Source organism: Callospermophilus lateralis, chromosome 1 (assembly GCF_048772815.1).
Source record: "Callospermophilus lateralis isolate mCalLat2 chromosome 1, mCalLat2.hap1, whole genome shotgun sequence".
Classification (NCBI taxonomy): domain Eukaryota; kingdom Metazoa; phylum Chordata; class Mammalia; order Rodentia; family Sciuridae; genus Callospermophilus; species Callospermophilus lateralis.
The window spans coordinates 169,553,378-169,571,250 of record NC_135305.1 but is presented as its reverse complement, the minus strand read 5'-3'; the positions used below and the strand labels follow the sequence as shown (position 1 = coordinate 169,571,250).

Genomic DNA, 17,873 nt, shown 5'->3' with positions numbered 1-17,873 from the left:
AAAAAACAACAACAACAGGACCCATTTCATGGAGTTTCCTCAGGGACTAGATGGAAAGGCGCTTGCATGAGCTGGCACCATACCTAGTGCTTAGGAAGGAATGGATAAATATTGCATCATTATTTTTCTATTTTTACCAGGCACAAAATTATGGCAGGACTTAGATGCAAAAGGAACCTTTTAAGGTAGAATGACTAAGTGTGCCTAAGAACAATTTCCTGGCTTATCGTCCCAATGTCAAGGACATGAATTGTATCCTAAGTGGGGCACCTGGGCACAGAGTGGGCCCGACTTTACTTCTGACCCCTGGCCTTGGCATCCTGGGAAGGGGTAGTAGGTACCAAGCTAAGCGGGTGGGGCTTCAATCTGCCACATCACTAAAGGGCCTTTTCTGAGTCATTTTTTTTCCCTCAAGTTCCCTGGGTTCTTAAATAGGCATATAAGTACTGCTTCCATCTTAAGACTCTCTTGAGAATTAAGAAAGCATATATAGAGCTTCTTCAAAATCATAAGTTGAATATTTGAAAACTCTCTTAAAATTCTCTTCTCAAGCACCTATTCTGTACAAGGTACTGACCTACATAAATTATTTTAAAAATTGGCCACAGAATAAGAATAAAACCTAAGTTCAGTCTTTAAAATAAAGTCTTATAAAAATGTAGGATGGAACCGGGTGTGGTGGTGCACACCTGGAATCCCAGCTGCTTGGGAGGCTGAGGCAGGAAGATCACAAATTCAAGACCAGCCTCTGAAACTTAGCAAGGCTCTGAGCAACTTAAAACTTGTTTCAAAATAAAAAATAAAAAAGGGCTGGGGATGTGGCTCAGGTTAAGTGCCCCTGGGATCAACCCCCAGACAAAAAAAAAAAAAAAAACCAAAAAACGTTATTAAAAAAATTTCACAAAGCGTTAGCAATACTTGGTGCAAATGTCGGAAATGAGCTTCACTGCACCCGGAGATCCATCACTGGGGAACTGACACTGTTCTCGAACGGAACTGCCTGGCCTTGCTATCCAGTGGTTACTCACTGAAGAGTTTCTCACCAGCTGGGCCCGCCCTGTGCAGATCCGAATGCTAACCTCCACAGCTGGGAAATTCATGATTGCTCTTTCATGAGGTTGATCAAAATTTAACCCTACTCCCTAAGGTAATGAGCCACCTTGTGACCTCAGGTCTAACTGGCTGGGGAATCACTGGCACAGGGCCAGCCAGGGGCCTCGGGAGCACAGCAGAGGTCCTGATCTGCTCCACCTGAGCTTGGCAGAGGAGACGAAAGCTGGGCAGGAGCCACAGGGGTCTCCCCCTCGGACTCCAGAGTCAGACCCAGGCCGCTTCCCTTCCTGCCCCTCTCAGGGCTCTAGCTGCCATTTTGGAGGCAATTTCCTGCCTCCCATCCTCGGTTTCCTCATCTGTCAAGTGAGGATAATAACAGCAGCCATCTCAAAGGGCATACACGTGAAGTTCACTTGGTGTAGGGCGTGACTCATAGGAAGATCCATTAACTATTCAACAGGATAATAGTAATTAATGATTATCCTGGTGAATATTTAATACTTATTATTAATAATTAGTGGCCAATAACAATTATTATTATTAACGGTTATTGTTTAGTAGAAGGCAAAATGTCCCCTCTTATGAATTACTATATGTGCATCAGGGAGCCCCAGACAAACAATTCTACTTTACAAACAATCTTCTAAAGTCAGAGAAGGGAGGAGGGAGGGCTCTGCAGAGAGGCTGCCCTGGAACTTCTCATGCTGTGCCAGCCCTTGCAGTTGACAGAGAGAGGAGGTGCCCAGGGGACAGGGGACAGAAAGCAATAGCTGCTGTGCTTCTCAGCTGGCTCCAGACACTGACAGCACTTTCCTGCCTTCTAGTGTCCCCCAGATCTGAGATGGGCACTGAGGGGCACAGGCTCAGGGGGACCTAAGAAAGGCATCAGTCAGGGTCCCCTGGGGGACAAGGGAAGGCGTTGGTCAGGATCAGAGGAAGCTGAGTAAAAAAGCACAATGTAGCAAGAAAAAGAAAGGAAAAAAAAAAAAAAAAAAACAGCTACAAAACCAGGATTGTTTCAATCACAAAGAGCAATGTGTTTCTAGAATCTGGGTGGAGAAGGAGCTGGGGGTGGGGGGGGGGGTGGGCGTGCCCACAGGGACCTCTGGTGTGTCTGAACTTGAACTCAACAAGGTTTAATGTTTTAAAGGGTCCACCATCCGCCAGCTTTAAAAACAGCAGCGACTCCCTGGACGCCGTCTGGATTGTGTCCCCAAGTTCATTTTCCTTAACAAACTGTGAGCTGTGTTTAAAACAGTGACAACCCGCAGTCTGCAGCCCGTGGACCAGGAAAATGCACACCACTGACGTTTTATAATAAATAGACACCCCAGCAGTGCTGGGGGAGGTTTTGGTGACTGAGATTCCTTTTTTAGCTGGCCTGAAACTTTATGGACAATGTTTCTGTGAGAGCAGTTTATGGAACATTTGTCCCATAAGATATTTCCCCAAACACATCCTTTGGGTTTGCTAAACACTCTGCACAGCAGTCACATCTGGAACTTTCTCCATGCACAGGAGTCTTTGCAAAGCTCTGAGAAATCTTGCAAGAAAGAAACCAGTTTCCAGGAGATTAACCAAATGATTGCCAAAACTTGGGGATCCTTTCCTGACTGGGAGGCAGGGGGAGGGATGGAAATAGAAAAGGAAATAGAAAAAGATGCAGGACACTGTGCCAGCATTTTCTCCTGGGAGAAAACTACTGAAAAGCAACAATGGTGGCCATGACTTTGGGACACAATAGTACTGGCTAAGCTGGGTGCAGTGGTGCCCACCTGTGATCACAGCGGCTCGGGAGGCTGAGGCAGGAGGATCATGAGTTCAAAGCCAGCCTCAGCAACTTAGTGAGGCCCTGAGCAATTCAGTGAGACCCTGTTTCTAAATAAAATACAAAATAGGGCTGGGGATGGGGCTCAGTGGTTAAGCGCCTCTGGGTTCAATCCCTGTTACTACTACTACTACTACTACTAATAATAATTCTGGCTAAGGTCTGGGAGAGCTTTTCTGAGTAAGGCACTCTTCAAAGCATTAAAGGGAGTAACTCGGGTCTTATTTCTCCTGAAACCCTTATCTGCATATCAGAAATGAGGAAATGGAGGAACACTTGAAATAACTTGAGGAAATATTTAAAAACTATCTTCTTGAAGTAACATAAAATACAGAATGTACCTGGGCCTGTATTTTACTAAGGAACTGTTTGTTTTGGCTATTAATATCTAAATATTCTCTGGCAAATGTTCTTTTTGACTCATTCCATCGCTAGGCAGCAGGGGACACGGGGCTTTTCTTCAGGGTGACAGTACCACCCTGCCCACTGCCCTTAGGGACTGCGTAGCCTCATGGGCCCCTTGGTCCCTCGGCTGGGAAATGTTCCGACGAGTGCTCTCCAGTGGAAATATAACGCCAGCTACACACTGAAGGTAAGAATTTCTATGAGTCGAGTTTTAAAAATACCAAAAGAGACAGATGAAATTAATTATTTTATGATGTTTTTAGCTGTGGATGAGCACATATTTGTTTTATTTATCTATTTTTATGTGGTGCTGAGGATGCAACCTAGGGCCTCCCACGAGCTAGGCGAGCGTTCTGCCACTGAGCCCCAGCCCCTGATGACACTGATTTTAATAATCCCTTTAACCCCACAGATCCAGAATGTGACATCTCAACATGCAGCACTGGCCACACATCAAGGACACTCTGGAGACTGCAGAGGTCAGTGCGTTCTGGGCGCTGCTTACAGAATGAACGGAGGGTGTGGTGACACTAACAACGAAGAAATTGGGCTCGGGAGTCAAAGGGACCTGGGTTCAAATACTCAGTCGGCATGACCTCGGGCAAGTCACTTGAGTCCTCTGTGCCTCAGGCTCCCCATTTGTGGAATGGGTATGACCACAGGGAGGTGGGTCAGGTAAATGACTGAACGCACCATGGATCACCGTGAGCACTCCAGAGGGTGCTGGTGGGCACCGCTGTCAGGCTGCCCAAAGGAAGTGGCTGCTGGGCTCCCCGCTGGTGACCTTGGCCCCTATTTAGCCTTTCTCAGCAGCCTGTGGCTCTGGGAGGCTCTGCAGGGTGGGGACCCAGGCCCTGTCCACAGCAGAGGTGAAGGAGCACAAAGTTCTCCAGGCTCCTCCTTCGGGACACCCACCTCCCTCATGGGCCCCGGGCCAGCTGTCCTGCAGCAGCCACGCCTCTCACCCCGGGGAGAGGCCATGGCAGGGAATGGCCACAGGGGCACCTCCCCAGCCACAGGCCGCCTTGGGTGGCATCCTAAGCCCTCAGAGGAACTGGAGGTCTGAAGGCTTTCTCCACAGCTTTGCAACAGTTTCTTTCTTTTTGAGGGGTGGGGGGACCAGGGACTAAACTCAGGAGCACTCAACCATGGATCCACATCCCCAGCCCTATTTTGTATTTTATTTAGAGACAGGGTCTCACTGAGTTGCTCAGCACCTTGCTTTTGCTGAGGCTGGCTTTGAACTCGTAATCCTCCTGCCTCAGCCTCCCAAGCCACTGGGATTACAGGTGTGCACCATTGCGTCTAGCTGAATAAGTCTTAAGCATTTCCTTTCTCTGTACTTGTGTCTTGAACAAACTTTATAGTTCAGTATCTACCATACTCTTTTTTAGGGGAGAGGGAGGTATCAAGGATTGAACCCAGGGGTGCTTAACCACTGAGCCACATCTTCTGCCCTTTTTATTCTTTTTTTTTTTTTTTTTTTTTTTTTGATACAGAGTCTCACTAAGTTGTTTAGGGTTTCCCTAAATTGCTGCAGCTGGCCTCCAACTTGTGATCCTCCTGCCTCAGCCTCCCGTGAAACTGGGATTACAGGAGTGTACCATCGTACCTAGCTCTGCCATACTTTCTTAGTGTATAATTCCATGAAATCTATAATGCATGAAGTGCTGGCAGTAAAATAAGGATCTATGTGTCAAATAAGGGCCTGAGAATTAAGGAACTTTTTGAAAAAACAAGCCACAATCCAGGAGACGATATTTACAAACTACATAAAGGGTCAATATCCAGAATATATAAAGAACTCTCCAAGTTCAATAATAAGAAAACAACATCTTAGTTTGTTTAAAAAAAAATGAGCAGAAAACTTGAACAAACATTTCACCAAAGAAGATATATAAATGGTAAACATAACTACAGAAAGAGATATTCAACATTAATAGTCATGAGGGAAATATAAATTAGAACTACAATGAGACTCCACTATGTTCCTATTAGAATGGCTCTAACTAAAAATAAAGCCATGATTTGTGGATGCTGACACACAATGAGGGCAGGGCAGAAAGTCACTGGATGAGACCAAGGGGAATGAAGGGAAGGGAAAGGGTTTGCAATAGGAAAGACAGAATGAATGGACAGAACTTTTCCATGTTCCTATGTGAACACTCGACCAGTGAAACCCCATGTCATGTCCAACCACAGGAACGGGAAGTTAGACTCCATGTATGTGTGATATGTCCAAATACACTTGACTGTCACATATATCTTAAAAAAAACATAAAAATAAATGAAAATAAGAAATAAAGAAACCCATAAAATATTGACAATACCAAGCACTGGTGAGGATGCAAAAGAATTGAAAGTTTATATCCTGCTAATGGTACTGAAAAATGGTACAACCACTTGAAAAGCAGATCAGTAGTCCTTTGTGAAGTTAAATATACACTTAGCATATAACCTAGCAATCTCTCTCCTAGATATTTACCCCACTGCAATAAAAACTTACGTTCACACACCAAAAAACCTGTATGCAAATGTTAATAATGGCTTTATTTGTAATGGCTAAAAACTGTGCTGCTCACTTGCATACCATAAACTGCAGTATATCCAAAAATGGAATACTACTCAGCAATAAAAAGGATGAATGACTGATACAGGCATCAATGTAGATGAACCTCAAACGCACTCTGCTTAGTTATTCTATGATATTCCAGAAAAGGTCAAACTACAGAGACCAAAAACAGAACGTGAGGGGGACGGGTTGACTACAAAGGACAACAGGAAATATTTTATAATTTGATTGTGAACAGTTTCAAGACTGAACGTATTTGCCAAAACTTGCAGAGCTATATACTAGAACGGGTGAGGTTAGAGCATAAAAATTATACCTTCAGATAAGAATGGAAAGGAAACGCTAGAAAATACTAAGGGGAAATAAAAAGATTAAAAAAAATCTTAGAAAAAATCTTGGAATCACAGCAACTTTAACTTTTCCCATATGCTAACTGCATGTTTAAGTGCCTTACTCTGATTCTAATGTATATGAGAACTGAGGATCGGTGAGAATTGAGAGTCAATTTAAACGAATAATTATATTAATAGTTGCTCCTCATTTTATTTTGCTCCTTCTCAAAGGAGGTTCTCAGCGCCCACAGGCTGTATGTGCACCTACCATCACCTTGTGCATTCATCTGTGATCCTTTTTATGATATTAAGAACATTTTCTATTTATTAACGGTTTGCAGTTATATGGAATGTCCTATGTTGGGAGTGGGGTACGAGGGATTGAACCCAGGGGCACTCAACCACTGAGCCACAGCCGTATTTTGTATTTTATTTAGAGACAGGGTCTCACTGGTTCCTTGGCACCTTGCCATTGCTGAGGCTGGCTTTGATCACCCTGCCTCAGCCTCCAGAGCCTCTAGGATTACAAGCGTGACCACCACGCCCGGCCCAGAATGTCCTATTTATTAATGATGTACAATTATACAGAATGCCTAGGCAGATGTGTGGTCCAGACATAAAGAGACAAATGAGAAAAGTGACCCATAAATGACCACGCCAGTGACTCTGTAACAATCTGATTATCAAAAAGAGCCCAATTCTGATGTATATAAAGTTGCAAATTTGAAATTGCAATTATATCATAAAAATAGCATTTTATTAAGTGAGAGGGCTTATTTCTGCATAGGAAGAGACCCCAGAATTCTTTTACTTCAAAATCATAGCCCATTCCAGAGAAAGCTCTAAAGGGTCCTCACATTGACCCCTGAAACCTCCTGTTGCTGGGCGCAGTGGTGTAAGCCTGTCATCCCAGTGGCTCCAGAGGCTGAGGCAGGAGGATTGCAAGTTCAAAGCCAGCCTCAGCAATTTAGGGAGGCCCTAAGTAACTCAGTGAGACCCTGTCTCTAAGTAAATATTTATTTATTTATTTATTAGAAAATACCAAGAAATACTAGAATACTAGAAAATACTAAGAGGAAATAGAATAACCAACAAACTTCCTGCCCCTGCAGGCTAGAGAGCCCCTTGCCATTTCCTGAGTCCCTATCACAGATGGATGTGCTGCTCAGCAGGTTTCCAGTGACTGCCCAGAAGGCAACAAATTAGCAAGTATCTGCTTTATCCTTTTCCTCCCACCGGCTGGGTTTCTGAAGCAAAGCAATCAGGACTCCCAGGATCTGATGGGTAGGAGACAGAAGAGGCCCTGAGACTGGGTGGCTGTTGAAGCAGGCACCCTCTGGCTGTCTCTGGATCCAGAACCCGGGAGAAAACGCTCCAGGGAGGGAACCAGAGAGTCCATCCAACATCAAAGAGCCTCAGTCTCTAGGCCAAGCCGACTGCCTGAAGTTTCCAACTGAGAACTGGTTCTTCAGGGTTTCAAAACACAGATGAGAGCCAGGTACAGTGGGTGGGCCATAATCTCAGAGGCTAAGGCAGAAGGATGGAAAGTTTCAAGTTAGCCTCCGCAATTTAGAGAGACCCTGTCACTAAATAAAATACAAGACAGGGCTGGGGATATGACTCAGTGGTTGAGTGCCCCTGGGTTCAAAACCCGGTATCCCCCCAAAAGAAAAAAAATCTCCCAAGCCTAAAACTAGAAGGAAAATGTCAATTTGAACAATAGTAACAATAACAATGAAGCAAAAAGCAACTTAGGAGATGACAACCCAATGCAACATAAAGACCTCATTTAGATTACCCTCTAATCAACAGGCTGCCAGGAAGTTATCTGGGGGAAAATGAGGAAAACTTTAATAGAGAGACTGTTTTTGATATGGAGAAACTGTTAATTTTGCTCATGGTGAGAAATCATACTTCAGTTACGTATTAAACGACCTGTATTGGGATATTTAGAGATATTTTAGAGATGATATTTGGGTTTGCTTTAAAATATTCCAGAAGATGACACACACCTGTAATCTTAGCAGCTCAGGAGGCTGAGGCAGGAGGATCACAAGTTCAAGGCCAGCCTCAGCAACTTATCGAGGCCCTAAGCAACTGTCTTAAAAAAGACTGGGGATATGGCTCAGTAGTAAAGTACCACTGAGTTCAATCCCTTCTACCCAAAAAATAAACAACTAGATAACTAAATAAAATGGTACTAAAAATAAATAAATATTCCAGAAAATAAAAGAAGGCAAATGTGAAAATATCTTAGTCATTGTTAAATGTGGATGACGTGTTTAGGGTGATTCATTTAACTCTGGCCTCTACTTTGCTTGTGCAAAGAAGACATTCATAATCAAATGTTTTCATAAAAACAAGATGAAAGGAAAAGTTACATTCATAAATGAGAACAAATGAAAGGAGAAATTGTTCCTATATTACAAGTTTCTGTTTCATTATCCTTGAAATATATTTTTTTGGAAAATGGTACTGTTATTACCAATGTTTGTTAAAGAAAAATAGGAAAGCAATGTTTTTATATAAATGCTGTAAAGATCAAGCTGATAAAATTAAACTTGAGAATTTAGTTGCTTAAAAAAATCTGTTATAATAACTTAGGATGGGTTCCAGAGGTCACTGCTTATATTGTCTTTTTATTAGACATAAAGTTATAGAAGAATATTTTTTTAAATTATAAAATTACAAAAATTATAAAATTTAAAAAAAATCATAAAACACTGATACGGTTGAAACAGGGGTAAATGAACAAGAAACACCAAACAGATCCAACTATCGCTTAAACTTTAGGCTCAGTTCTGGGTCGCCACATCCACTGTTTCCTGGTTTCCAAGCTGCGGTCAAGTTCAGTTTCTCATCCGGGAATAACCTGAGCATTTTCTGCCTTGGGAGGGGCTTCTGGAGTAAGTGCAGGGATCCCAGGGGGCTTCCAGGGCGCCGGCACCTGGTCCTTCATAGGGTGTAAAGCCTGAGGCAAAGGAACTGGGGCTGCAGAAATTGGGTACCAACTGGGAAGCAGCAGGGTTCCCCCTGGGACTGCCACTGCCACAGAGTCATTTACATAACCCCTCCCCCTTGCCTCATGAGGCTGCTGAGTTCTGTCTCTCACTCCATCTGGGCCCAACTGGCCCAGCAGCTAATCTAATCATTAGTGGGATCCAGGAGGTTAATGGATAACCGCTAGACACTCCAACAGGGGCCTGAGGGAGACACTAAGAGGCATTAGAGTCTTGGTGGGAATTTCAAGTACCAGCAACCCTCCTGAAGCCAAATCAAATTCCAGGCAGGCACTTAAAAAGTCCTGCCAGCAGAAGGAACTCAGATGAATGCAGTCGGAGCCAGAAAGGGACAGACCAGAAAAATCCTCTAACAATGGTGTATGAATGAGATGTGTGACCTTGGATGAGTCAACAGTATGGACCTCTCTGAGTCTCAGATTCCCCATCTGCAAAATGGAGCCAAGGGAAGAATTAGGGCATCTACAGCTCAGAAAGCTCTTGGAATAGGGCCAGCTACATGATACCTGCTCAATGAAAGTTGGCCATCCATAGGTCATTTAGGGATGGGAAGCTAGATGGGAAGTCCAAGAAGATGCTCTGAAAACTGAAGTTGGAAAGAGTTGTCCAGCAGCTCAGGAGGCTGAGGCAAGAGGACTGTGAGTTCAAAGCCAGCTTCATCAAAAGCAAGGCCCTGTGCAACTCAGTGAGACCCTGTCTCTAAATAAAATACAAAAAAAAGGGCTGGGAATGGGGCTCAGTGGTTAAGCACCCCTGGGTTCAATTTTCAGTACCAAAAAAAAAAAAAAAAAAAGAAAAAGTAAAAAGTAAAAATTGCCTATGTTCTTGGCAACAAGAAATAATCACTGCCAATATTTTTATGCCTTTGCTTGCAGGTGCACACATAAATATCTTAATTTTGGGGGGTGATACCAGTGAGTAAATCCAGGGTGCTTAACCATTGAGCCACATCCCAGCGTAGCCCTTTTTAAAATATTTTATTTAGAGACAGAGTCTTGCTGAGTTCCTTAGGACCTTACTAAGTGGCTGAGATGACCCTGATTGTGTGATCCTCCTGCCTCAGCCTCCCAAGCCACTGGAATTACAGGTGTGTGCCACCACACCTGGTAAATCTTAACATTCTTAAAAAGTGACATATTATACATACTAGTTCATCACCTGCTTGTTCACTTAATGTGTACATCCATGTTTGTTAACAAATCTATGCCATCATTTTTCATGGCTGCAGAGAAATCCATCATCTGCCCACACTATAATTTATTGATCTATGCCTCTCCTCAGGGGTACCAGGGTTGTTTCTGTTCTCTTGCTATAAAAGTATGGTATTGGCACAATGGAATATTGCTCAACTATGAGAATAATAAACTTATGGCATTTGCGTGTAAATGGATGGAACTGGAGTTTATCATGCTAAGTGAAATAAGCCAATCCCCCAAAACCAAAGGCTGAGTGTTCTCTCTGATGTGTGGTAACTAACACACAATAAGGGAGGGAAGATGGAAGAATAGAAGTACTTTGGATAAGACAAAGGGGAATGAAGGGAAGTGGGGGAATGGGAATGGGAAAGACAATGGAGTGAATGGGACAGAACTTTCCTATGATTATATATGAACACAGGACCAGGGAAACTCCACCTCATGTCCAACCACAAGAATGGGAAGCTATGCCATGTATGTGTGACAGGTCAAGATACACCCTAGTGTCATGTATAGCTAAAAAGAACAAATAGAAAATTATTAAAAAAAAAAAAAGAGCCTGGTACTGGGCATCATTCATAACTTCTTGGACATAACTGTCCAACGCTCTCTTAGAAACAGCACTGGCAGGCCACGGGGCACATCCCACAAGACCCAAAGAGAGCTGGCCTTGCTGAGATGGGAAGATGCAAGAGGAATTTTAGTAACAGAAAAACACTGTCCTACAAGCCCAAGCCAACAGGGGGACCTTCCAGGGCCGCCTCCCTCTCCCACATCTACCAGGGAGCCCGTGAGGGTCACCAACTAGAACAACTCCTAAACCACCTGGGGAAAGTTCAGGGTCAGAGACAGAACTGGGGATTTCACCTGGAGGCCAGCAGTGAACCGGCAGCAGGAGGGGGCTTACCAAAGCCACCTCCTCTCCCCTGGGCTCCCACCAGCCTGTCACTGGTCCCCTGCAGCCTGGGGCGGGCAGGCTGGCCAGCTCAGTGGACCTGATGAAGACACACTGTGGAGGGACACTGCAGTCCAAGGGCCTGGCATAGGAAACTGATCCCTTGCCCCTCGTGCTGGACCCAAGGAACTTATCAACAGGATGCAAAGATAAAGAAATGTGGTCACACCCAAGTGGCCCAAGGTACACCCAGACAGCTCATGATAGCAGAGATGATCTGGAAAGGGAGCCACTGGGCCAAGAGACACTTTCGCTTTCGAGAAACAGGATGTCAACAAGCTGCGCTGGGTACAGAGGAAACAAGCAGGCGGAAAGCACTCTCAACCCTGCCACCTGCAAGTCCCTTAAACCTTTTCTGACCTGTTCCCACCAACCTCTAATCTGGGTTAGGCCAGAGGCCTTGCCTGGCTCAGATCCCCAGAATCCAGCAACTCCAGGGTGACAACTAGCTCAGCAGAGGACTCTGGGGCACCAGTCCCAAGACTTGGGCCAGAGACAGTTCTGCCACATGGTCCCTAGGTAGGATCACTGATGGAAATGAGAGAGGGACCCCACAGCAGAGCCTCAGTTTCCTACACTGTCTACAACTAGAGAATTGGATTAGACCTGACTGCTAAGGTTTCCCCCATCGCAAATACTGTATTATCCTATAAAAGAAGGCATCAACACACAAGGTCAAGTCCAGCAGGAGACAGAGATCACAGCCCTATAGCCAACTTCAGCAGAGACACACCCACTGAGCTCTAGTCGGAATCACTTGGAAGAGGCAGGAAAGCCTCTGATTCTAGTTCCATCCATTTTCCTGTAAGATACGTTTGTTAAGAATCTGCATTTGTGTCCCTGCTCTTGGGAGGGGAGGACACATGGCTGAAGCTGCATGACTGGCCTTGGGAGGCGGCCCTTGTCCTCTCTGGCAAGAGGGACCATGCCCACCCCCAATCTCCTTTCACTCCCTAGACGAGGGCTACCTGGTGTCGGAGATTTCCATGACCTGCTGAGCCGTCCCTCTAATGGTGCTTGTGGATTGTGCCACAGTTCAAAGTGCCTTCCACCTGTTCTGAGCCTCTGTTCTGAGCCGCCTGCATCTGAATTCAAAGAAGGGGTGCAGAAGCAGCTGGAAGAGAGAAACCAGAGTGGCAGAGTCCCGCAGCAATCTTTGGAAGAGCCAGTCGAAACTGCTGGGCTCCTGATCCATCTCAGGGGGTGAAGGAAGGGCACACCATATTGGTCACTGGCAAGGAAACCCAACAGCAGCATCGGGGACTGAGTGGTGGCTCAGTGGCAGAGCACTTGCCTAGCACTGGGGAGGCACTGGGGTTGATCTCAATGCTGCATAAAAATAAACATATAAAATAAGGGGGATTGTGCCCATCTACAACTGAAAAGTTTTTTTTAAATATATTTTAAAACATCAGCATTTGTGACTTGGAAGGTGTTACATACAGCCCAGATGTCAGTAATGATTATAACACAAATAAGGTTTTGTGGAAAAAATAAGGCGTCTTCCATTGATAGTTCTCAATCTTTACTTTTTTGTTTTGGTACTGGGATTGAACTCAGGGGCACTTGACCACTGAGCCCCTTCCCCAGCCCTATTTTATATTTTATTTAGAGACAGGGTCTCACTGAGTTGCTTAGGGCCTCGCTTTTGCTGAGGCTGTCTTTGAACTCCTGATCCTCCTGCCTCAGCCTCCCGAGCTGCTGGGATCACAGGCGTGAGACACTGAGCCTGGCTCAATCTTTACTCCTAAAATTCCTTCTTCTTTGTGTTTTTAACATGACCTGACAATGACTTGTCCTCTCAGAAAATCAAATGTCCCCTAACTTGGATAGTTGGTTTAGAAAAATGAACCTTGAGTATTTTCTGGAATGTCAACACTGAGACGTTCTCTCCCCAGCCAACTTCCCTTTTCCACCAGTCACCTACACGGACAAGATGGCTCTTGGAGTAAGAAGATCATGAAACTCTTACTGAGGACTAGGTGTAAGATCTTGACGAGGATACTTCATTGCTCTAAGCCTCAGCTTCTTTCCCAGATACAACTGAAATCAGAATGGCACTTATCTCATAAATTTGTGATAAAGAAGAATGAAACAGCCCCGGTGCAGTGGCGCACGCCTGTAGTGCCAGCAGCTTGGGAGGCTGAGGCAGGAGGATCGGGAGTTCAAAGCCAGACTCAGCAACTTAGGGAGGCCCTAAGCAACTCAGGGAGACCCTGTCTCTAAATAAAATACAAAATAGGGCTGGGGATGTGGCTCGGTGGTCGAGTGCCCCTGAGTTCAATTCCCTGTACCAAAAAAAAAAAAAAAAAAAGATGAATGAAACAGTATAAATAATATACTTGCAGTACAGGCAAATAAATAAATAAATAAATGGTGACAAATGCCTTGCTGGTGGTGGCAGTCTTGATGCTACCCAAGCTCCCGGGCCTGCTGTCTATGGGTATGTCCTCCCAATCCCAGCTCATCTTGAGCGAGTGTGACAGAGGACTTCAGTGACACTCATCCGGGCTTGCAGGTCAGAACACAGAGCTGAACACAGTGAAGCCACGAGACCTAGGATGCTGCCCTCTTAGTCATCGGTTGATGCTATCTTTAATTAAAGGGTTCACTTTAGAAATAGCACTTCCAAGAGGGAAGAGGACACCAGATACTATCACCAGGGGACAACCTGATCCACACGCAAGATGAAGCAAGCAATCATGTGAGAAGCATTTAAAGAACTCCCTGTTGATCTGGAAGGTTTTGTTGTTTGCACATACTATGAAGACACTGAAGAGCTGGTTAATTTGTTGATATAATTTAGTTTTTTTTTTTTTTTTTATACCAGGGATTGAACCCAGGGGCGCTCAACCACTGAGCCCCATCTCCAGCTCCTTTTTATGTTTTATTTTGAAACAGGCTCTTTTTATGTTACTTAGAATCTCGCTAAGTGGCTGAGGCTGGCTTTGAACTCACGATCCTCCTGCCTCAGCCTCCCGAGCTGCTGGGATGACAGGAGTGGGCCACTGAGCCCACCCATTTGAGGGATGATTTTAATGATAAGCTATCATTAAGTAGAAAGCAACCAGGCTCAGGAGACCATGGCGGGTTGTTGTAGGACTGTAGATGGAAGAACAGGGACCAGCATCAGCTTTCCAAGGTGTCTGCAATGACAGATCCCTGACAGTGGCCAAACAGATCAGTAAGCAGCCTGTGACAATCTGGTCAGAATGGAAAGAGATCTAGTAGTGGGTACAGGCCCACTCCTTTATTTCCTGAAACCACAGGACATTAGCAAAAGTGAAGTTGGTAGGAAAATTTCAAATAAAACAGAAGATTTTGCAAATTCCATTTGTAAGGCAATTGTTGTAACCCTACACAGGAAGAAGCCCAGAAAAACAAAGTCACTAGAACACACCAAGAAAATACAAGCAATTGCTGATGGGGTATATCACTGTCACAGCTTCAAAAAACTACTAAAGCTGAGCCCTAAAAATTAGCAACTTGCAACAGAAGACAAAGCTCTGCCCACACAGGAATTGGAATCACCACTTCATGCGTTTGAATCCTCACTTTGCCAAGTTTCAGCTGTGCAACCTTTGAAATGTCACTAAACCTCTCTGAAGTTTCCATATCTATATGGGGCCGAGGGTATACCTACCTCACTGGAGGACTGAACAAAAGACAACGATACAGTAGTGCCTTGCAAACTGCAAAAGAGCTACATCTCTGAAGAAGTCTGGCTAATGAACCCATCTCACAGAGTTGGCATCTCCACTTAAACAAGAAGCAAATACCTGAGGTGTCACACGTATGACTTCCTGGAGAGGGCTCCCTCTGGGGGCTGCTACGCCTATAAATAATGTGGGGCTTGTTTTGCTCCTCTTCATCGTGTTGTTCGTCCAAGGACAATATCGGTTCAATAAAATAATCCCCATCATGGAACCGAAATGTGCCCAGCTGCAAATGAAGAGAGAAGTTGATTTAGCAGAATTTAGCCAATGGAAGGGAAAACAAAACAAAACAGAACAATCCCAAATAGAGACAGGCTCATTCTATTCAACCCCTTTCCTCTGCCATCTTGGTACCTTCTTTTCAGAGATTGAACCCAGGGATGCTTAACCACTGAGCCCCATCCCCAACTCTTTTGTACATTTTATTTAGAGACTGGGTCTCACGGAGTTGTTCAGGACCTCAGTGAGTTGCTGAGGCTGGCTTTGAACTCGTGATCCTCCTGCCTCAGCCTCCCGAGCTGATGGGATGACAGGTGTGTGCCACCACACTGGGCAGGTGAGTTTTTTAACTGCACTGAGATGGAGCTTACTGTTTGTCAGGTGGAGATAAAGATGCTTTCTGTCAAGGACCATTGTGCAGATTAAATGAGAGAATGCAAATAAAGTGCCTGACACCTTAGAAGGGCTTAGAACTCATTAGTGGTTTCTGGTATGGCAGGATCCACCAGGGCTCCTACCAACCATGCTAAGCATCTTGAGAAAGGCCACTCTTTCTAGTCCTAACTAGTTTTGCCAACCGTCCATGATACCTCAAGCTCCCACCACCCAAACCAGACTCCAACCAATACTCCATGTCGTGCCAGTGGGCGGTGTCTAAGAGAAGAAATCAAACTCTTCTCTTTCTCCGCCGTCCTGTTTCCCACACCAGAAAATAATCAGCAGGCTTCTGCCCTTCCTGGGCACAAGAGAAATGACTGTCCCCAAAGGCCAGCATCTGCCACATGCAGAGCTTGTTAGAAATGCAAATGATTATACACCAACCCAAACCTGATCCACTGCATCAGAATCTCTGGGTGGGCTCCTGGAATCAGATTTTAAGTTAGTTCCCCAGGGTATTCTTAAAAATGATAACAGGTGAGAAGCACCAGGCCCCAAACCAGGTAATATCAAAATTGCCCCAGAAGTTCTGTTTTTTGATACTGGGAATTGAACCCAGGGGTGCTTAACCACTGAGCCACATCCCCAGCCCTATTTGGTATTTTATTTAGAGACAGGGTCTCACTGAGTTGCTTAGGGCCTCGCTAAGTTGCTGAGGTTGGCCTTGAACTTGTGATCCTCCTGCCTCATTCTTCCCTTCAGAGCCACTGGGATGACAGGTGTGGGCCCCTGCACCCGGCCAGAATTTGTATTCTTAAGACAGTTTTCCACATGATTCAGGAGGACTTGTTTAAGGACTTGTTTAAGAAACAGCTCTATTGTCATCAAAGAGACAGAGTGGCTGGTTACCAGAGGAGGCTTTTGAACACATTTCCTTTCACCCGGGAACCTCTCTCTGAAATTAACATATAACTCCGGGGCTCTCTGAGCACAAATCAGGTAGATCCACCAAACACGAGAAATCTACCAGAGACAGGAATACTGAAGAAAAGCTTGGGAATGCATGTGGTTGGGCCACCTGCGGTTGGTCAATGGCGAAACCAGGGCACAGTAAGGGTGTGATCTGTTCAGAGTTCCCCTCCAGTGGTGAAGAAGCAGCCAGACAAGTCGAGAACTGAGGATTCCAACTAAAATAGGTGCCTTTTCTATAAAAAAAAAAAAATCCTGAAGTTCCCGTAAGAGCGCAGATGGAGTCTCTGACTCATAGCTCACAGCACTGAGCAGAAAGACCAGAGTGGGTCCAACTGCCACTGACCAGCTGGGAGGCCTCAGGCAAGACTCCAGGTCAAAGCCTCAATGTCCTTAATAGTAAAATGGGTTTTTGGAGCACTGCCCTCATGAGGCTCTGGGTAAAACAATGCATATAGTAAAGTGCTTATTATGGTGCCAGGATAACGGCTCCATGCACCACAATAATAATATGGCACCAAAACTGATTTTGCCATTCATTCACAAATAGCTGCTCGGCCCTAGTTACCTTTTCTTGGTTAAGGGGGTTTTTTATTCAAATGTCCATATTAAGTACACCTATCTTTAAGATCCATGCAGACTCTTCCCCAAACGAGGCAGATGACAAATCAAATGCAATATGAATATGATGGCCATTGCCCAGGATTCAAGGATCCAATGCCAGAGAAGAATTGATGGTGACCTGGCTACTAAGGACGAAGGAACAGAATCTGTGCACCTGGGAACTTCAACGCAGGAAAGAATGCAGCAAGCATCACAACAGAGAGACAGCTAAGTGGACCGGAGAGATGCTATCTGTCTGCAGGGCTATGGGAAGGTCTCCCTGGGAAGGGGACATACTTGATGCTTTAAGAAGAGTGTGTTTGGAGCATGGGAAGCTGTATGAAGTGATTCAGAGGGAATAAAGCAGATTGCCTGAAATATAGGATTTCAGGAGAAAAACTTGAGTGTGAGATGGCTGTGGTGTGAGCAAATGTAATGTAAAAGGTCTTAACTGTTCAATGAAGGAGTCTATGGTTGTTCACTAGACCATGGGGGGCTACGTAAAGTACCTGGGCAGAGTGGTGATGAGTGCTTGTGCTCAGTCATCATTCATCTGATGGTGGTGTGTATGTGGAGGGGGGACAGGGATTTAGAGAAAAGACTGGAAGACAAGAGCCTATGGAAGTT

At 44.9% G+C, this 17,873-nt stretch overlaps 1 protein-coding gene across 4 annotated transcripts in view; it reads right to left on the bottom strand.

The window, feature by feature from the left end:
* Nucleotides 1-17,873, bottom strand: part of Adamts9 (ADAM metallopeptidase with thrombospondin type 1 motif 9) — a 156,340-nt gene that overhangs the window by 135,088 nt on the left and 3,379 nt on the right. For all 4 annotated transcript variants that reach the window (XM_076868927.1, XM_076869093.1, XM_076869015.1 and 1 more), the window contains exon 3: nucleotides 15,141-15,303. In XM_076868927.1, coding sequence (XP_076725042.1) covers nucleotides 15,141-15,303 — 163 coding nt within the window. The remainder of the gene's footprint in view (nucleotides 1-15,140; nucleotides 15,304-17,873) is intronic.